Source organism: Pristiophorus japonicus, chromosome 18 (assembly GCF_044704955.1).
Source record: "Pristiophorus japonicus isolate sPriJap1 chromosome 18, sPriJap1.hap1, whole genome shotgun sequence".
NCBI classification, from domain to species: domain Eukaryota; kingdom Metazoa; phylum Chordata; class Chondrichthyes; family Pristiophoridae; genus Pristiophorus; species Pristiophorus japonicus.
Window position 1 is genome coordinate 3,180,563 of NC_091994.1, and position 21,895 is coordinate 3,202,457.

The 21,895-nt window shown below is 52.6% G+C and overlaps 1 protein-coding gene across 3 annotated transcripts in view; it reads right to left on the reverse strand.

The window, feature by feature from the left end:
* The window catches only part of LOC139228500 (3',5'-cyclic-AMP phosphodiesterase 4C-like), a 101,468-nt gene that overhangs the window by 11,707 nt on the left and 67,866 nt on the right, over positions 1-21,895 (reverse strand). For all 3 annotated transcript variants that reach the window (XM_070859567.1, XM_070859566.1, XM_070859568.1), the window contains 6 exons: positions 15,334-15,446; positions 12,797-12,890; positions 9,935-10,095; positions 6,040-6,138; positions 3,428-3,592; positions 143-242 (listed from right to left, as the gene is read on the reverse strand). In XM_070859567.1, the coding sequence (XP_070715668.1) occupies positions 143-242; positions 3,428-3,592; positions 6,040-6,138; positions 9,935-10,095; positions 12,797-12,890; positions 15,334-15,446 (732 nt within the window). The remainder of the gene's footprint in view (positions 1-142; positions 243-3,427; positions 3,593-6,039; positions 6,139-9,934; positions 10,096-12,796; positions 12,891-15,333; positions 15,447-21,895) is intronic.

Consider the following 21,895-nt stretch of genomic DNA (forward strand, 5'->3'; position numbering starts at 1 on the left):
ATCGGCTGGGATCTAATTGAGGGGTTCAGGGGGTTTATACCCGGGAGTGAGTTACTGGCTGGGATCTGGTTGAGGGGTTCGGTGGGGGGTATACCCGGGAGTGAGCCCCTTGGGCCCTCCGTTGCCCTGCCACACTACTCACTGGTATTAATGAGGAACTGGTTGGAGACTCCTGGGTGGTCGACATCGTGGATTGCAGAGGCGTAGATAGCAGCCATTATCTCAAGATCTGTGAAGACGGCCTGCAAGACAGAGTTGGGGAGAAATCAACGTCTGGCTTTCTGACCATTCTCGGGAAACATCAGCAGGTTATCTAACAATCCTGGGATGTATCCAAAGGATTGTTTCTGAACATAAGAAGTAGGAGCAGGAGTTGGCCCCTAGAGCCTGCTCCGCCATTCAATAAGATTGCAGCTGATTTTCGACCTCAGCTCCACTTTCCCGCCCGATCCCCATATCCCTCGATTCCCCTGTAGTCCAAAGATCTATCGATCTCAGCCTTGAATATACTCAGAGACTGAGCCTCCACAGCCCTCTGGGGCAGAGAATCCCAAACATTCACCACCCTCCGAGTGAAGAAATTCCTCCTCATCTCAGTCCTAAATGGCCGACCCCTTACCCTGAGACTGTGACCCCTGGCTCTAGGCTCCCCAGCCCGGGGGAAACATCCTCCCTGCATCTACCCTGTCAAGCCCCTGTTTCTGCTTCTTGATCCTGTTGGACATCACCTTGTGCTGAGGCTCCCTGACATCCCACGCAAAGGTGGTCATTCCAACGATCGACAGTACTTTCATTAAATGTCAAGATCTCGTGTTGTTTGTAAGTTTGAGGAGCAGAGACTGAGGGGCTGAAGTTGCCCCGTACCTTAAGGCCTGTTAGCACCACAGCATGGCCACCGACTCTTAGAATGGCCGCTGCTCACCCAAATGCCCCCCCCCCCCAGGTTTCCCGGCGGTGCCCCGACCCCCCTCTTATTGCTCCGCTGCTCCGATCCGCGGTAAGCGCATTATCACCGTGCACACCGCCGAATTACACCCCAACCTGCTTTCCCCGGTGGTCCAATGAGGCCGTGGCCTTCTGCAACAGCGGGGCGGCTTCCCTTAAAGGGGCGGGCACACTGCCGCTGCCGCCGCCGTGTTTTCTTTTTGTCGGCCGACTGCCGCCGGGTTTGGCTGGGCCGCCAACAGGCAGCCTGGCACCCCCCCCTTGGATGCCAGGCTGCTGGCCCGGCCGAAACCCTCTCTGGTAGCCCAATGGGCCGAAGTTTAAAAATGGCGGAGGCTCTCCCCTTTAAGTAAAGGGGCGAGCCGTGGTGACGCGGCGCCGTGATGATGTCATCGCGGCGGCCGGTCCACACCGGCCCCAACCTCCGCCCCTCTCGTCACCGCCGCCCATTTACACCGACTTTCGGATCAAAACAAAAAAAAACAAAGAGCAGAAACTCGCGAAAATGTCGACCTGAACCGCAGCTGCAGTAAAAACCATGGAAACGGGGTGGGTGGGGGGGCAATTACTACCCCCAAGACTCAACAGTGCAGTGAGACTGAGAAGGAGATCAACACCAACAACTACCTGCATTTATATAGCACCTTTAACGTAGTGAAGCATCCCAAGGCGCTTCCACAGGAGCAATTATCAAACAAAAGTTTGACCCCGAGCCCACAGGAGATATTCGGACAGGTGACCAAAAGCCAAAGAGGGAGGTTTTAAGGAGTGTCTTAAAGGAGGAGGAGAGAGGCAGAGAGGTTTAGGGAGGGAGTTCCAGAGCTTGGGGCCCAGGCAGCTGAAGGCACAGCCACCAATGGTGGAGCGATTATAATCAGGGATGAAGAAGAAGAAAGACAGACTTGCACTTATATAGCGCCTTTCACATCCTCAGATCACCTGAAAGTGCTTTACAGCCAATGAAGTGCTTTTTTTGAAGTGCAGTCACTGCTGTAATGTAGGAAAGAATCAGAGAATAATGGTAAAAGTGACACTAAACTTGGAGTTGAAAAGCTTGCAGATTGTAAAGGGGGCGGGGTGGAGGGAAGACGGAGGGAGGGGAGGAGTTCCACTGTTTTAAGATCCTGGGAAAGGTTGAGTTAGTGCTGGAGACGTCAGTTTCTTTCTTTCCTTCCCACTCCAGAGACTTGAGCACAAAAATCTTGGCTGACGCTACCCGTGCAGTGCTGAGGGAGTGTTGCACTGTCGGAGGTGCCGTCTTTCAGATGAGACGTTAAACCCCCTGTGCTCACTGCCTGTGTCCTAACTCGCACCGAGTCCCGCTCACCCATCACCCCCTGTGCTCGCTGCCCCGTGTCCTAACTCGCACCGAGTTCCGCTCACCCATCACCCCCTGTGCTTGCTGCCCCGTGTCCTAACTCGCACCAAGTCCCGCTCACCCATCACCCCCTGTACTAACTGCCCATGTCCTAACTCGCACCAAGTCCCGCTCACCCATCACCCCCTGTGCTCACTGCCCCGTGTCCTAACTCACACCAAGTCCCGCTCACCCATCACCCCCTGTGCTCGCTGCCCCGTGTCCTAACTCGCACCAAGTCCCGCTCACCCATCACCCCCTGTGCTCGCTGCCCCGTGTCCTAACTCGCACCGAGTCCCGCTCACCCATCACCCCCTTGTGCTCACTGCCCCGTGTCCTAACTCGCACCAAGTCCCGCTCACCCATCACCCCCTGTGCTTGCTGCTCTACATTGGCTCCCAGTTTGGCAGTGCCTCAAATTTAAAATTTTGATCCTTGTGTTCAAATCCCTCCATGGTCTCGCTCCCCTCCCTATCTCTGTAATCTCCTCCAGTCCTACAACCCTCCCAGATCTCTGCGCTCCTCCAATTCTGGCCTCTTGTGTATCCCCGATTTCCATCGCCCTGCCATTGGCGGCCGTGCCTCTAACTGCTAAGGACCTAAGCTCTGGAATTTATTGGGATCCTATGCACCATCTTAAGCATTCACTCCTCCCACCACCGGCGCACCGTGGCTGCAGTGTGCACCATCTACAAGATGCACTGCAGCAACTCGCCAAGGCTTCTTCGGCAGCACCTCCCAAACCCGCGACCTCTACCCCCTAGAAGGACAAGGGCAGCAGGTGCATGGGAACACCACCATCTCCACGTTCCCCTCCCAGTCACACACCATCCCGACTGGGAAATATATCGGCCGTTCCTTCATCGTCGCTGGGTCACAATCCTGGAACTCCCTCCCTAACAGCACTGTGGGAGCACCTTCACCACACGGACTGCAGCGGTTCAAGGCGGCGGCTCACCACCACCTTCTCACGGGGCAATTAGGGATGGGCAATAAATGCCGGCCTTGCCAGCAACGCCCAAAAACCCGAGAACATTAAAAATGGAACAAATTCATCCCCTTGAGGTTGAGATAGGAGCAATCCGTTTACATAAACAATACACTTCCGAACCCGTTGACACTCACCTCCAATGCTGGTGACAGGAGCAAGACGTGTGTGGACTGGGTCACATCGGCAGCGTGGTAATTGTTGTGGTAGCTCACTTCGGCACGGTAATGGTCTTCAAGAGTCACCATGTACATGAGGAAAGTTTCGACCGGAATCTTAAATGTCTTCAAGAGTTGTCGCCGCTTCAAGGCCAGAGCAAAGAATGGAAGTTCAGTCAACAGCAACAACGTGTATTTATATAGCGCCTTTAACATAGAGAAACATCCCAAGGCGCTTCACAGGAGTATTATTTGACACTGAGTCGCATAAGTAGAAATTAGCGCAGGTGACCGAAAGCTTGGTCAAAGAGGTTGGTTTTAAGGAGCGTCTGGAAGGAGGAGAGAGAGGTAGAGAGGCGGAAAGGTTTAGGGAGGGAGTTCCAGAGCTTGGGGCCCAGGCAACAGAAGGCACGGCCACCGATGGTGGAGCGATTATAATCAGGGATGCTCAAGAGGGCAGAATTAGAGGAGTGCAGATATCTTGGGGGGTTGTGAGGCTGGAGGAGGTTACAGAGATAGGGAGGGGCGAGGGCCATGGAGGGATTTGTAAACAAGGATGAGAATTTTGAAATTGAGGCGTTGCTAAACCGGGAACCAATGTAGGTCAGCGAGCACAGTGGGTGATGGGTGAGCGGGACTCGGTGTGAGTTTGGACACGGGGCAGTGAGCACAGGGGGTGATGGGTGAGCGGGACTGGGTGTGAGTTAGGACACGGGGCAGTGAGCACAGGGGGTGCTGGGTGAGCGGGACCCGGTGCGAGTTAGGACACGGGGCAGTGAGCACAGGGGGTGATGGGTGAGTGGGACTCGGTGCGAGTTAGGACACGGGGCAGTGAGCACAGGGGGTGATGGGTGAGCGGGACTCGGTGCGAGTTAGGACACGGGGCAGTGAGCACAGGGGGTGATGGGTGAGTGGGACTCGGTGCGAGTTAGGACACGGGGCAGTGAGCACAGGGGGTGATGGGGGAACGGGACTCGGTGCGAGTTAGGACACGGGGCAGCGAGCACAGGGGGTGATGGGTGAGTGGGACTCGGTGCGAGTTAGGACACGGGGCAGTGAGCACAGGGGGTGATGGGTGAGCGGGACTCGGTGCGAGTTAGGACATGGGGCAGTGAGCACAGGGGGTGATGGGTGAGCGGGACTCGGTGCGAGTTAGGACATGGGGCAGTGAGCACAGGGGGTGATGGGTGAGCGGGACTCGGTGCGAGTTAGGACATGGGGCAGTGAGCACAGGGGGTGATGGGTGAGCGGGACTCGGTGCGAGTTAGGACATGGGGCAGTGAGCACAGGGGGTGATGGGTGATCGGGACTCGGTGTGAGTTAGGACATGGGGCAGCCAAGTTTTGGATCGCCTCTGGTTTATGTTGGGTTGAATGTGGGAAGAGTCGTGTTCCTTCGATAACGCCCCGTCTAAATCACTTGGAGAATTTTGACCTGATTCGCTGCAAATCTTCTGGGCAAATTGTGAAATGTCTAAAGTTAAATCCGAAAATTCCAGAAGGACTTTGGGGGGTGGGGGGGGTGAAGAGGACGGGCAACATTAGGGGTTGAGACATTGGCCTTCCACCTCTGGGACCTCGGTGGAACCGAAGCCTAGACCCCTCTGTCTGGTCTCACAGTAAAGGGTCCGCTGTGGAATGAGCCTGGGGCAGTCTGAATCCATTGGGCACAAAAAACGCTTGAGGGGGGAGAAATTCTGGTCATTCGCGTCTCCCGTTCGTATCGTAGGGTCTGTGCCGTGCCGTTGCAGACGGTCTCACCGCCGCTTCTGTGCCAGGCTGTTGCCACGGCAACCCACTCGGCAGTGGTGCCACGGCGACCCCCTTCTCCTTACTGCAGAGTCCCCAGTGTGCTTCCCCCCCCCCTTTAATGGGGGCATCCTCACAGGTTGCGGCCTTCCGCGAGAGATGGGCACCGGAGTGACTGGAGTGCATCATTGCCCCGGCAACCAAATTCTAATTTGGTTTTGTTTTATGCTCAAAAGTTTTAATTTGTCGGTTCTGCTGTCCATTTAATAAGGGGGCATTTGATTTTATGTTTTGCGCAAAATAGTTATAGAGCTGTTGAGTTGTGAGTGGCTGAGCCAGTCACGTGATGTTCACAGGACTCAATAAAACCCCAGCCAGTTGGGTTCGGGGGATCCACGATGGGGCAGGTGGTTGTGAGCCGATGGATGAACCGGTAATGTGTCGTGTGATTGTTAAACCTTTGCTGATAAACCAACTAGTTCTGAATAGCAATGTGTTGCTGTGAATTCTTAAGCAAAGAACCCATGAAGCAAATACATTACAGAAGGGGAGGGTCCTGTGTTCCCGCCTGCGCTGCACGCCTCTGCGCGCATCACTGGGAAATTCCCGGAGGTTCGCACCCCAGCCCCGCCCCCGAGGGGAAGTGGAGCACGAGACTTTGCGCATGCTGGCAAAGGAAGTCCCGCCTTGTGTCCGTTACCACCCCCAACACCGTCAGCTTGTGGCATTGCATTATCCGTCACGGGCGGGATTTTGCCAAACAAGCCGGCTGCAAGCAGCGAACACCAAACAATTGCTCAAAATCACATAGAAAATATCTTAAAACAGAATTTTTTTTTTTACCTTAAAGATGGCGTACAGAGTAACTGTTAGAGGTCGGTTGCTGGAATATTCCCCCAATTTAAAGATATCCACACCCCAATCGTTGATCTGTTCCAATTCCTGAAGGAGCAGAAAAGCAACGACAGAGAGTTGGTTAATAAATGAATCACCATGATTACATAGAGAGCTCGTGTTCTCCTGTGCACCGCATCTATCAACCTATATCCATCTGTCGCACCTTCCCTGTCTGTCACAGCCTCTCTGTCGCACTCCAACCGTCACGCTCGATTTTCTGTGTCACACTTCAGAAAGAAGTGTGAAAACACAAGGGAGAGAGAGCTCCAGTAACGTAAATCGCCATAGCCAGAATATCTGCAGCCTCTCACCCAATCTTCCCATTAAGCTGCATGGCAGCACAGCGCCCTGCAGTCCCCGCGCAGCCTGCCTCTAAATGGGACAAACCGTGCATGCGTGTTGTTGTGAATGGCCCGCGCAGCCCCTTAAAGGGGCCGGGCACGCAAAAAAAAATTAAAGGCAAGATTGCTCGAGTGCACTCGTACAGATCCAGTGGCTACTCAACAGCGACTTGACTTTTAGTCTTAATGGGAATCACGGAACGTGATACAAGGTCCCTGAACTTACAAAACAGCACACTCAGAGACTTTGTGGTGCGTCAGGATATGCGGGCGTGATACTCCAGCTGTCACAGTCCATACGTTTTATTACAGACGCAAAAACAGTTGTGACAAAAGAACCACTTCACTCCTGGTGCTTCTGTCTTATCCCAGATCACATGGCTCCGGTTGGGGTGGAGTGTAGAATGTTTCGGTATAACGGGTGTAGCAGTTGCGTCAGGCGGACTGGTTGGGCCGGGTGCTCTTTACCTTTCCGACATTGTTCATAGGTTTATATGTAACCTTCAGGGCTGCTGACCGAGGGCCGTGTGGCTCTTTGTCGGCCGGTGCGGACACAATGGGCCGAAATGGCCTCCTTCTGCGCTGTAAATTTCTGTGTTTCTATAAAGTGACCAGTACATTACAACCTACATCACAGCAATTAAACTCAAGTCAATCGCGACATCCCTTTCCCTAACAATTGGAGATTATGGCCTTCGACGCTTCAGACACAACACCGAAAGAATCTCAGTTTGACCTGTAACTGAACCCAACACTCATTACAATAATACCAGTTTATTTTTTATATACAATCGACGCCACAGATGCAGTATAACAAGCGCAACTTATATTTCTATAACGCCTTTAACCTAATAAAACATCCCAAGGTGCTTCACAGAAGTGTAAACACACTATAAGAACATAAGAAATAGGAGCAGGAGTCGGCCATTCGGCCCCTCAAGCCTGCTCCGCCATTCACTAAGATCATGGCTGATCTGATCATGGACTCAGCTCCACTTCCCTGCCCGCTCCCATAACCCTTCACTCCCTTATCGCTCAAAAATCTGTCTATCGCCACCTTAAATATATTCAATGACCCAGCCTCCACAGCTCTCTGGGGCAGAGAATTCCAAAGATTCACGACCCTCTGAGAGAAGAAATTCCTCCTCATCTCCGCTTTAAATGGGCGGCCCCTTATTCTGAGACTATGCCCCCTAGTTCTATATTCCCCTACGATTGGAAACATCCTCTCTGCATCCACCCTGTCCAGCCCCCTCGGTATTTTATATATTTCAATAAGATCATCTTTCATTCTTCTAAACTCCAATGAGTAGAGGCCCAACCTGCTCAACCTTTCTTCATAAGACGACCCCCTCATCTCAGGAATCAACCTAGTGAACCTTCCCTGAACAGCCTCCAATGCAAGTATATTCCTTGCTTAAATACGGAGACCAAAACTGTACGCAGTACTCCAGGTGTGGCCTCACTAATACATGTACAGTTCTCGCAGGACTGCTCTGTTTCCCTATCAATACAAAGCAGCAAATCTCCAATAACATGGTTTACAAGTCAGAGGATGAGTTGCCGTGTAACAGGAGCGTTGCACGATGTAATGCGCACATGGTCTGGAGTTTCGGCTCATTCAGAGCAGATCGCCCGAAGTCGCCCATGAAATCGCGGAATGTTAAGCGCAAGTTACGTCCAGCGTAACTCGAGTTCCCGCGAACTTCTGCGCGGTTTCAAAAAAAATATATCGCGCTGGAAGCCAGCCCCGTCCATAAAGCTGGCCACGCCCCCAGATCGAATTTATCACCGTGGCGAGTGTCTGCTAATTGCGGCTGTTTGTGGGCCTTCGAAGCGGCACGACAAATCAAGCTGCTTTTTTTAGGTGCAAGGACACATGGACACAATTTCAAAGCTTCGAAATACTTTTTGTTAATTTACTAAGAAACTGACTACTGTAGCCCAATGTAACTAGCAGAAGGAGCATGGGGAAGTCACAGAACCACAGAACAGTGTAGCACTGAAGGAGGCCATTCGGCCCATCGAGTTCGCACCGGCTCTTTCAAAGAGGAATCGAGGACGCCCCATTACCCCCGTTCTTTCCCCATATCCCTGCAATTTTTTATCCTTCAAATGTTTCTCTAATTCCCCTTTGAAGGCTACTCCTGAATCTGCCCCCACCGCCCTATCAGGCCAATCCTCATCACTCGTTGCATAAAACTGTTCCCAACTTCTCTCCCGACAGGCCTGGCTCTAATTCAAAGGTTATGTCCCCTTGTGCGAGACTCCCCCACCACCGGAAAAAGTTTTTCTCTCTCTACTCTTTCAATTCCTTTCAAAATCCTAAAAACCTCAATCAAATCGCCCCTTAGCCTTCGATATTCCAGGGGAAAAAAGACTTGCATTTCTATAGCGCCTTTCACAACCACCGGACGTCCCAAAGCGCTTTACAGCCAATGAAGTGTTTTTGGAGTGTAGTCACTGTTGTAATGGTTCTGTGTCGTCTTTTTTAAAAAAAACATAATTTTCAGTCATTTAAAATCAGGTTATCACAAGTGCTGGATTGACACCGCGATTCAAAATGCTTATTTTTGGGGATAACTCAATTTTCAGCTGCATCAATCAAACTGCACCAAGTTAACCAAGTTAACACAGGAATAGTACGTTCTAAACAGCTGCCTGACTGCACTGGGTCATGAGAGATTGAGCCAAAACATTTGAATAAAAAAACACTTCATAAAACTAGTGCAGTTTTGAGCACAATTTGCACCCAAAGAGTAAACTCTTGGCCACAATGTATCAACCTGTTGCTGAAAGGTTCCTGTGCCCATTCACCTGGGAGTGTTTGATGGAACAGTGTAGAGGGAGCTTTACTCTGTATCTAACCCCCTGTACCTGCCCTGGGAGTGTTTGATGGGACAGTGTAGAGGGAGCTTTACTCTGTAGCTAACCCCATGCTGTACCTGCCCTGGGAGTGTTTGATGGGGACAGTGTAGAGGGAGCTGTACTCTGTATCTAACCTGTGCTGTACCTGCCCTGGGAGTGTTTGATGGGACAGTGTAGAGGGAGCTTTACTCTGTATCTAACCCCCTGTACCTGCCCTGGGAGTGTTTGATGGGACAGTGTAGAGGGAGCTTTACACTGTATCTAACCCGTGCTGTACCTGCCCTGGGAGTGTTTGATGGGACAGTGTAGAGGGAGCTTTACTCTGTATCTAACCCGTGCTGTACCTGCCCTGGGAGTGTTTGATGGGACAGTGTAGAGGGAGCTTTACTCTGTATCTAACCCGTGCTGTACCTGCCCTGGGAGTGTTTGATGGGACAGTGTAGAGGGAGCTTTACTCTGTGTCTAACCCCGTGCTGTACCTGCCCTGGGAGTGTTTGATGGGACAGTGTAGAGGGAGCTTTACTCTGTATCTAACCCCATGCTGTACCACTGTCGATATTTCATTCTCTACTTGACACAAAAAGTTGTTACTGAGATGGATGAGTTAAAAGGCGTAGAAAGTTTATTTGTACCTTCCCCAGCTCCAGTTCTTGGCTGCTCGTGACTCCGTAGTGTGGAACATTAATGTAGGAGCTTATGCTTGTGCAATGTTTCATGCCGCTGATTTGCACGATTGAATCCAGTGACTTGGCTACTGGAGCAGGCACTGGCATTTCCACCTCTTGGGGTTTGTCTTGGAATAGAAGAGAAGAGGCGTTTAAATGTTAAATGAAAAATCTGGAGAGGTATTGTCACTGCTGGCAGGGTCCACCAGTCCATCGACCTGAAACGTTAACTCGCTCTCTCGCTCTCTCGCTCTCTCCACCGATGCTGCCTCACCTGCTGAGAGGTTGCTGCACTTTCCCTTTTTATTAGAAGTCTGCGGAACTCGGGGGGTCGGCGGGGGGGTGGGGGTGGGGCAGCCCTGGTGGGATTGCCCTTTGCAGTACTCGCCACGCCGATCTCCCGGTTCAAATCCCAGGCGTGGTTCAGTGGGCCTCAGCACCCCTTGTGTTGGGCGGGGGCAAGCTGCAGCCAGTGCTCCTCACCCCCGCCCAGTCACACCAATGGAGAGCTCGCCGTGGGGACGTATCGGGCGACAGCGAGGATTGGGTTCGTATGCGTCGGCCTCCAGAGTCGAGCAGCCCGCCAGCGATCGCCGCCTTGTGCCACACAGTCAGTACGGCCACTTCGGTGAAGGAGCCGAGGCTGAGGGAGGAGAAACTGCTTCCTAGCATGTAGGTATCCGTTATTCTATATATAAACCCCCTGAACCTCTCGATTAGATTCCAGCCTGTAACTCACTCCCGGGTATCCGTTATTCTATATATAAACCCCCCCGAACACCTCGATTAGATTCCAGCCTGTAACTCACTCCCGGGTATCTGTTATTCTATATATAAACCCCCCGAACCCCTCCATTAGATTCCAGTCTGTAACTCACTCCCAGGTATCCGTTATTCTATATATAAACCCCCTGAATCCCTCGATTAGATTCCAGCCTGTAACTCACTCCTAGGTATCTGTTATTCTATATATAACCTCCCCGAACCCCTCGATTAGATTCCATTCTGTAACTCACTCCCAGGTATCCGTTATTCTATATTTAAACCCCCCGAACCCCTCGATTAGATTCCAACCTGTACCTCACTCCCGGGTATTTGTATATAAATCACCCGAACCGCTCCTCCAGTTCTGGCCTCTTGAGCATCCCCGATTTTAATCGCTCCACCATCGGTGGCCGTGCCTTCAGCTGCCTGGGCCCCAAGCTCTGGAACTCCCTCCATAAACCTCTCCACCTCTCTCTCCTACTTTAAGACGCTCCGTAAAACCTGCCTCTTTGACCAAGCTTTTGGTCACCTGTCCTAATGTGGCTCGGTGTCAAATTGTGTCTGATAATCGCTCCTGTGAAGCGCCGTGGGCCGTTTCACTAAGTTAGAGGCGCTATATAAATGCAGGTTGTAGCAGTTGATGATGTACCTCTCCCATACGATGTCATTATGTCGAGCTGTGAGCAGTGCCCCTATCCCGCTGTGCGTTTCATGCGCCAGGGTCACATTGACCGAGATGTCACGGTCACGTGACCATGTGTTTCCGCTCTGTCTGTCTCTTGTCTGCTGGTGCGGAGGCAGATCAGCAACGCAGTGCAACAGTATGCCCCAACACTAGCCGCTCTCCCGACACCCGGCCTGCAATATCAAAGGCCTTTTTTCGGATGAGACTTTAAAGCGAGGCCGCGTCTGCCTCTCAGGTGGCCGTAAAAGATGCCACGGCCACTATTTCTAAGAAGAGCAGGGGAGTTCTCCCCAATGTTCTGACCAATATTTATCCATTTATCCTGGACGGTGTGGTGGCCCCGACCTGCGAGAGACCATCAGCGGCAGGTCGGGGCCAATCAAAGGAGCTGTACCACTGCAAGACGCTGCGCGAGCCAGTCCAGGAGGGTGGCGGCTATGAAGAGGGCGATTGGATTGGACGTCAGCACAGCCCAGGTCGCTGATTGGAGCGTGGGCAGGTACAGCAGGAGCGGCGAGCTCGGGGCGAAGGTGCGGCAAGAGATTGTAGAGCGATATGATCGGGGCCCAGGGGCAGCACGGGCCCAGCCCACACTGCGATATGTGAGCGCACTGGGTCCGTGCAGCAGAGCAGATCTCCAGTCATCTTGGTTAACCCTTGCCACTGGACCAAGACCTCGCTCTGTCAAGCCCGTGTGGTGGCTGGTGTGCAACGGTCACCAAACGTTTAAAAAAATCCACACACAGGCATCTTCCGCCCTTCAGGATGTAGTACAAGACCTGGAATATTAGGTCCTTCATTGAAACACCTGTGAACTCATCTCTTTTTGGCGTGGAAGCAAGTCATCCTCGACACGAGGGAGCACCTGAGAAGAAGCATGGCCGATGGATGTTTTTGTGACTGGAAGTCTGTTTCCAGTGGGGCTCCACAGGGCTCAGTACTTTTGTGGTATATATCAATATTTAGACTTGAATGTAGGGATTATGATTAAGAAATTTGCAGATGATACTAAAATCAGCTTTAGTATCGATTACTGCAGGAAGTTATCCATGAACTGGTCAGGCGGGCAGAACAGTGGCAAATGGAATTCAATCCAGAGAAGTGTGAGGTGATGCATTTGGGGAGGGCTAACAAGGCAAGGGAAAACACATTAAATGGTAGGACACTCCCTCAGTACTGCCCCTCCGACAGTGCGTCGCTCCCTCAGTACTGCACTGGGAATGCCAGCCTGGATTATGGGTTCCAGCCTCTGGAGTTGGGGACTCAAACCCACGAGCCTCTGTCTGAGAGATGAGAGAGGGCGCCCCAGTGACCCATGGCTGACACCTAACAACAGGCACACACATGGACAAAACACCTGGACATTCTATCTCACTCACCTAAAAACGTGTGGCTTATGAACTCGGAGACCAGGTTTCCTGAGCGGCTTGTCTCGGACAGTTGCGTTAGCTCTCGGTTCAGCATCCTCTTAAACTGTTGAGAGAAGCAAAGTGGCTCGTTAAATAAAGGTGTTAACACAGTCCAAACTGGGAGCGCTGTTACTGGAGCAGGAAAATGCATCCGAGCCATGGGAAACACATGTAGGGAACTATCCAGATATTTCACTGATGCAAATATCCAAATATCTCAACAAACACTGATATACCCCACACCCCTTACTGTAACACTGATATACCCCACACGACTCATTGTAACACTGATATACCCCACACCCCTCACTGTAACACTGATATACCGCACACCCCTCACTGTAACACTGATATACCCCACACGACTCACTGTAACACTGATACACCCCACACTCCTCACTGTAACACTGATATACCCCACACCCCTCACTGTAACACTGATACACCCCACACGACTCATTGTAACACTGATATACCGCACACCCCTCACTGTAACACTGATATACCCCACACGACTCACTGTAACACTGATACACCCCACACTCCTCACTGTAACACTGATATACCCCACACCCCTCACTGTAACACTGATACACCCCACACGACTCATTGTAACACTGATATACCCCACACCCCTCACTGTAACACTGATACACCAAACACGACTCATTGTAACACTGATATACCACACCCCACACCCCTCACTGTAACACTGATATACCCCACACCCCTCACTGTAACACTGATATACCCGACACCCCTCACTGTAACACTGATATACCCCACACCCCTCACTGTAACACTGATACACCCCACACCCCTCACTGTAACACTGATATACCCCACACCCCTCACTGTAACACTGATACACCCCACACCCCTCACTGTAACACTGATATACCCCACACCCCTCACTGTAACAGATACACCCCACACCCCTCACTGTAACACTGATATACCCCACACCCCTCACTGTAACACTGATACACCCCACACCCCTCACTGTAACACTGATATACCCCATACCCCTCACTGTAACACTGATATACCCCACACCCCTCACTGTAACACTGATATACCCCACACCCCTCACTGTAACTCTGATACACCCCACACCCCTCACTGTAACACTGATATACCGCACATCCCTCACTGTAACACTGATATACCCCACACCCCTCACTGTAATGCTCTCTGGCCAGTGGGGTTCCTGACACGTGGCTTTAAGCGGCGACAGGCCATACAGGTTTGTTCCGATCAGCAAGATGGGGTGTGGGGGGGGGTGCTGGGGTGTGGGGGGGGTGCTGGGACGGAAGGTGGGGGGGGAGGGGTGGGGATTTGTGACAATGTGGTTCCCTTTCCCCGGGCTGGAGAGTCAAGAACCAGGGGTCACAGTCTCAGGATAAGGGGTCGGCCATTTAGGACTGAGATGAGGAAGAGTTTCTTCACTCAGAGGGTGGTGAATCTTTGGAATTCTCTGCCCCAGAGGGCTGTGGAGGCTCAGTCATTGAGTATATTTGAGGCTGAGAGTGATAGATTTTGGGATTTTAGGGAAATCAAGGGATAATGGGATTGGGCAGTGAAGTGGGGTTGTGGTTGAAGATCAGCCATGATCTTCTTGAATGGCAGAGCAGGCTCGAGGGGCCAGAAGGCCTCCTCCTGCTCCTAAATCTTTTGCTCTTAAGATTTCAGAGCAAGCATCAGGAAAATGAGAGAGACCAACGTGCTGCTTAACAGGAAATAAAGCAATCTGGCTGCATCTCTCAGCAAGAAGGTACTTCCTGCACGGTTAATTTCCTTGAAGTGCAGTCACACAGGCAAAGATTTGACACAGCAAGATCCCACAGACAGCAGTGAGGTGATTGTCCAGTTGATGTGTTTTTTAAAAAATAAATGTGGTGTTGGTTTGAGGGATAAATAATGTCCCCAGGAACCCGGGGAGAACTCCCCTGCTCCTGATTGAAATAGTGGCTGTGAGATCTTTTACGTCTACCTGAGAGGGCAGATGGGGCCTCGGTTTAACGTCTCATCCGGAGAGACGGTGCAGTGCTCCCGGAATACGGTCAGGCCTGTCGAGAAACAAACAGTGACGGGAGCGGGGTCACGGGGAGGGTGTGAAAGATCAGCCACGCACCATTTTAACGTCACATGCAACTAACGCACTGATATTCTCAACATGCAACAGTACGTTTCTCACTTAACCTCCGTCAGTGGCTGCTCCGATCCATGGCATCACGGGGAGGAGACATAGGAGTGGACATAGACCCTCTCCCGGAAGTATTTTCCAGCTCGGCCCATATCCCCTTGAACGCCCCATGTCCCTGACCCACCGTGGATGTTACTCCGGAGTTACCGCGTGGTCCACTTCAGGCGGGTGGTGACATCAGGAGGTGAAGGTTACACCGCAGAGGGTCTGGAGGAAGCCCATTAGCCTCAACGCCCCACACAGAGCATGGCAACGGCCCCCCACTCCCCGGCCCACCCACCCCTGCCCACGGTGAGCTTACCTTGTTGGATGCCATCTCACTGACAGAATGCCGCGTTTGCAGTGTTTCCAGTTGCTCCAAACACCAATCCAGTTCCTCCAGAGACTCGAAGGCCAGTTTGTGAGCGTTCTCCTCTGGGGACAGACAGACAGACATTCAGGTATGCCGCGGATGGCTGTGGCGTTGCCAGAAGCACCGGTGCCCATGGTGGGAGGCAGGGTGGGCACAGAGTCTCCTCGGCCTGGCAATGCCCCTTCATCTCTCAGCGCCTGGGCAGAGGCAGGCCACTCCACATTTCTCAGTGCCAATGCGTAAGGCGAAAGCACCTTTATCCTTTGCCGAAGCTGATCTTTTCACAGCCGATTATCAGAACATCTATTTCCTGAACTAGGAGGTTTGAAGCTGCTTTTGAACATCTAGAACTCCCATAACGCACACATCAATTCCTGTCTGTGCACCGATCTTACATTCCCTGAAAGCAAGGGTTCAACGATTTAAAGCTTGAATATATAAAAGTGCCTTTTGGAAACATTTGAACCCCCCCACCCACAACCCTCCCTCGCTCGCTATTTTTGCTTTTTTGATTTTTGAGGAATTCAGTCACTTTTCAGTTCCGGCGCTGGTTCTTGTTCATTTTGTGTTCTCACTGCCTTGAAGCGAATAAAAAGTTAATGCTATCCCGACAGGCCAATTAGGGAACAGAGTGGCTCAGTGACTGAATGGGGAGCTTATTGGAGCCACAGTTGGAGGGGAGATCCCGAATCCTCCACAGCCCTGCTTCCCGGAGCCTGCAGTGGGCAAAAGGCTTCTTGTGAATGAGTGGTACCCTGGAAAAGCTGACATGGAGCGGTGCGGACTGGTGGATTCGAACTGCAGTAGGAAGCTATTGAATCACAGGACTCCCAAACCCTGTGGCCAAGGGCTCAGGCGGTGGGCTGTGACTGTTAGCTGTCGAGTTATGTTTTTTTTTCGTTCCTGGGATGTGGGCGTCGCTGGCAAGGCCGGCATTTATTGCCCATCCCTAATTGCCCGTCAGTAGGTGGTGGTGAACCGCTGCAGTCCGTGTGGTGAAGGTGCTCCCACAGTGCTGTTAGGGAGGGAGTTCCAGGATTGTGACCCAGCGACGATGAAGGAACGGCCGATATATTTCCCAAGTCAGGATGGTGTGTGACTGGGAGGGGAACGTGGAGGTGGTGGTGTTCCCATGCGCCTGCTGCCCTTGTCCTTCTAGGTGGTAGAGGTCGTGGGTTTGGGAGGTGCTGCCGAAGAAGCCTTGGCGAGTTGCTGCAGTGCATCTTGTAGATGGTGCACACTGCAGCCACGGTGCGCCGGTGGTGGAGGGAGTGAGTGTTGAAGGTGGGGGATGGGGGGCCGATCAAGCGGCTGCTTTGTCCTGGATGGTGTCGAGCTTCTCGAGTGTTGTTGGAGCTGCACCATCCAGGCAAGTGGAGAGTATTCCATCACACTCCTGACTTGTGCCTTGTAGACGGTGGAAAGGCTTTGGGGAGTCAGGAGGTGAGACACTCCTGTATACCAGGAAAGTCCCAGGTTTGATTCCCAGCCTGTGCCGAGATAGTTCAGCTCAGCCAAGGTGGCAGATAGGGGTGATGGAGGGGGGAGGGGAGCAGGGAGTAAAAGGGGGCTACGGTTGGATTCAGAATCCCTGGGCTGCAGATATCAGGCAAGCTGCCCGTGACCCCGGGTGCTGTCCAGCGACCCTGGGAAAGTGCGAGGGGTAAGTGGGAGAGGGAGGAATGGGGCCCATCTGAGCTATCCCCTTGCCCTGGGGATCGAATGAATATCTACCAACACTGAACGCAGGCCCACACGCGAAGAATGGCTGTACGTGGGTGGGGGTGGTGTGCCAGTGTGGCCCTGTACCCCAGCGATGGTCCGGATCGACAGCAGGAGACGGGAGGAAACTTCGTGGGGGGGGAACATAATTTCACCAGAAGACTCCAAAACGCTAAGATGGAGAAAAAAAAAGAAATGGGCCGAAAGAAAGAGGCACGAAATAAAAAAACTAATCTAATTTTTGAGGGAGGCTCAATCAACGACAACAACGTGCATTTATATAGTGCCTTTAATGCAGTCAAACGTCCCAAGGTGCTTCACAGGAGCGCTATACCGAGCCTCATAAGGTGATAGGACAGCTGACCAAAAGTTGTATTATTTGACAGACATTTTAAGTTTGACGCTGGGGAGGAGTTAAGGGAAAAACATACATGAGCTCTGCCATTACACTGTCGGTGATGGAGTCTGCCATCATTTACATGGTTTACAGTGTTTGCTAAAACACGAGAAATGTTCCTCAGCATCAAATATAAGAGAACCCAGCACCTCCTGATTAAAATGCTGGAATATGTCCCTCCCTCAAGCCCACAGAAAATAAAGGCCAATTCTCAACATGTGAACCTACAACAGCTGATCATTCCTCGTCACGCTCCCTCTACACTGTCCCATCAAACACTCCCAGGGCAGGTACAGCACAGGGTTAGATACAGAGTAAAGCTCCCTCTACACTGTCCCATCACACACTCCCAGGGCAGGTACAGCACGGAGTTAGATACAGAGTAAAGCTCCCTCTACACTGTCCCATCAAACACTCTCAGGGTAGGTACAGCACGGGAGTTAGATACAGAGTAAAGCTCCCTCTACACTGTCCCATCAAACACTCCCAGGGCAGGTACAGCACGGGTTAGATACAGAGTAACGCTCCCTCTACACTGTCCCATCAAACACTACAAGGGCAGGTACAGGGGGTTAGATACAGAGTAAAGCTTTCTCTACACTGTCCCATCAAACAATCCCAGGGCAGGTACAGCATGGGGTTAGATACAGAGTAAAGCTCCCTCTACACTGTCCCATCAAACACCCCCAGGGCAGGTACAGCACGGGTTAGATACAGAGTAAAGCTCCCTCTACACTGTCCCATCTAACACTCCCAGGGCAGGTACAGCACGGGTTAGATACAGAGTAAAGTTCCCTCTACACTGTCCCATCTAACACTCCCAGGGCAGGTACAGCACGGGTTAGATACAGAGTAAAGTTCCCTCTACACTGTCCCATCTAACACTCCCAGGGCAGGTACAGCACGGGTTAGATACAGAGTAAAGTTCCCTCTACACTGTCCCATCAAACACTCCCAGGGCGGGTACAGCACTGGTTAGATACAGTTATTAAAAGACGTGACTGACATCCTACTCAACCACAAGCTGAGTTTCCGACCCCATTTCCTCTCAATCACTAAGACCGCCTACTTCTACTTGAATAACATCGCCTTCAGCCCATCTGCTGCTGAAACCCTCACCTGTGCGTTTGTGGCCCCCAGATTCGACTATTCCAAATTGATTCTGCCGGCCTCACATTTTAAACTCAGGCATAATTCTGCTGCCCATATCTTACCCAGCCCAAAATCCCATTCACCCTCACCCCTGCCTCAAATGTAAAATTCTCACCCTTGTTTTTAAATCCCCCCAAGGCCTCACCCCTCCCTATCTCTGAAATCTCCTCCAGCCCTAGCAGCCCCCTGCCCCCACTCCCCTGAACTCTCTGGTCATCTGATCCAGCCTCCTTTGCATTCCCCCCCCCCCCGCCACCCATCCATCGCTCCACCATCGGTGGCCGTGCCTTCAGCTGCCTGGGCCCCAAGCTCTGGAACTCCCTCCCTAAACCTCTCCACCTCTCCTTCCTCCTTTAAGACGCACCTTGAAACCTCCCTGTTTGACCAAATCCTCCAAATATCTCCTCCTTCGGCTCGGTATCTATTATTGACGGATCATGCTTTTGTGAAACGCCTTGGGATATTTTGGGGATACTTTTCTGCATTGCCGGAATTTATAAATGTAAGTTGTTGTAATTGGTTGAATAGATAAAGCTGACTTGCCAGATGCCGTGTGTATGGGCTTTCTGAAGCTGCTCAGCAAAATGTCTCACTAAAGCCGTGTTAGAAAGATTCAGGCTCATGGTACGAGGGGAAAGGTAACAGAATGGGTGGTTGATGGACGGGAAACAAAAGATTTAGGTCAATGAGTGTTGCCCTCCTTTGTGAGTGTGATAAAGGTAAACTATCCCTCCTCGTCCTCCTCGACCTGTCTGCAGCCTTTGACACGGTTGACCACTCCGTCCTCCTCCAACGCCTCTCCACCATGGTCCAGCTGGGTGGGACTGCACTCGCCTGGTTCCATTCTTATCCCTCTCATCGTAGCCAGAGAATCACCTGCAACGGCTTCTCTTCCCACCCCCACATCGTTACCTCTGGTGTCCCCCCAGGATCTATCCTTGGCCCCTCCTATTTCTCATTTACATGCTGCCCCTCGGCGACATCATCGGAAAACACAGGGTCAGTTTCCACATGTACGCTGACGACACCCAGCTCTACCTCACCCCCACTTCTCTCGACTCCTCCTCCGTCTGGAAATTGTCAGACTGTTGTCCCACATCCAGTTCTGAATGAGCAGAAATTTTCTCCAATTGAACATTGGGAAGACCAAAGCCATTGTTTTCGGTCCCCGCCACAAACTCCGTTCCCTAGACACTGACTCCATCCCTCTCCCCAACTTCTGTCTGAGGCTGAACCAGACTGTTCACAACCTTGGTGTAGTATTTGACCCTGAAATGAGCTTCTGGCCACAGATCCGCGCCATAACTAAGACCGTCTATTTCCACCTCCGTAACATCGCCCATCTCAGCCCCTGCCTCAGCTTATCCGCTGCTGAAGCCCTCATTCATGCCTTTGTTACCTCCAGACTTGACTATTCCAACACACTCCTGGCTGGCCTCCCACATTCTACCCTACGTAAACTAGAGGTCATCCAAAACTCGACTACCCGTGTCCTAACTCGCACCAGGTCCCGCTCACCCATCACCTCTGTACTCTACATTGGCTTCCGGTTAAGCAATGCCTCGATTTCAAAATTCTCATTCTTGTTTTCCAATCCTTCCATGGCCCTCGCCCCTCCCCATTTCTATAATCTCCTCCAGACCCACAATCCCCTCGAGATGTCTGTGCTCCTCTAATTCTGCCCCCTTGAGCATTCCTGATTATAATCGCTCAACCATTGGTGGCCGTGCCTTCTGTTGCCTGGGCCCCAAGCTCTGGAACACCCTCCCTAAACCTCCCTAACTCTCTCCTGCTTCAAGGCGATCCTTAAAACCTACCTCTTTGACCAAGCTTTGGCTCACCTGCGCTAATTTCTCTTTATGTGGCTTGGTGTCAAATTTTTTATCTTATAATACTCCTGTGAAGCACTTTGGGCCATTTCGCTACGTTACAGGTGCTATGTAAATACAAGGTGTTGTTGTTGCCCGGATTGGAGAAGGATTGGAAGTCGTGTCCAGGAGTCAGCATGAAGTCTGGTTCTATTCCCCCCCCTCTCTCTCCATGTTCCTCCCTCTCTCGTTCTCTGTTACCTCCCTCTGGTCTCAGTCTTTCGCTTTCTCTCCTTCAGTACTGCCCCTCCGACAGTGCGGTGCTCCCTCAGTACTGCCCCTCCGACAGTGGGGCGCTCCCTCAGTACTGCCCCTCCGACAGTGCGGCGCTCCCTCAGTACTGCCCCTCCGACAGTGCGGCGCTCCCTCAGTACTGCCCCTCCGACAGTGCAACACTCCCTCAGTACTGCCCCTCCGACAGTGCAACACTCCCTGAGTACTGCCCCTCCGACAGTGCAGCGTTCCCTCAGTACTGCCCCTCCGACAGTGTGGTGCTCCCTCAGTACTGCCCCTCCGACAGTGCGGCGCTCCCTCAGTACTGCCCCTCCGACAGTGCAGCGTTCCCTCAGTACTGCCCCTCCGACAGTGCAGCACTCCCTCAGTACTGCCCCTCCGACAGTGCAGCACTCCCTCAGTACTGCCCCTCCGACAGTGCAGCACTCCCTCAGTACTGCCCCTCCGACAGTGCGGCACTCCCGCAGAACTGCCCCTCCGAAAGTGCGGCGCTCCCTCAGTACTGCCCCTCCGACAGTGCGGTGCTCCCTCAGTACTGCCCCTCCAACAGTGGGGCGCTCCCTCAGTACTGCCCCTCCGACAGTGCGGCACTCCCTCAGTACTGCCCCTCCAACAGTGGGGCGCTCCCTCAGTACTGCCCCTCCGACAGTGCGGTGCTCCCTCAGTACTGCCCCTCCAACAGTGGGGCGCTCCCTCAGTACTGTCCCTCCGACAGTGCAGCACTCCCTCAGTACCGCTCCTCCGACAGTGCGGCGCTCCCTCAGTACTGCCCCTCCGACAGTGCGGCGCTCCCTCAGTACTGCCCCTCCGACAGTGCGGCGCTCCCTCAGTACTGCCCCTCCGACAGTGCGGCGCTCCCTCAGTACCGCTCCTCCGACAGTGCGGCGCTCCCTCAGTACTGCCCCTCCGACAGTGCGGCGCTCCCTCAGTACTGCCCCTCCGACAGTGCGGCGCTCCCTCAGTACTGCCCCTCCGACAGTGCGGCGCTCCCTCAGTACTGCCCCTCCGACAGTGCGGCGCTCCCTCAGTACTGCCCCTCCGACAGTGCAACACTCCCTCAGTACTGCCCCTCCGACAGTGCGGCGCTCCCTCAGTACTGCCCCTCCGACAGTGCAGCGTTCCCTCAGTACTGCCCCTC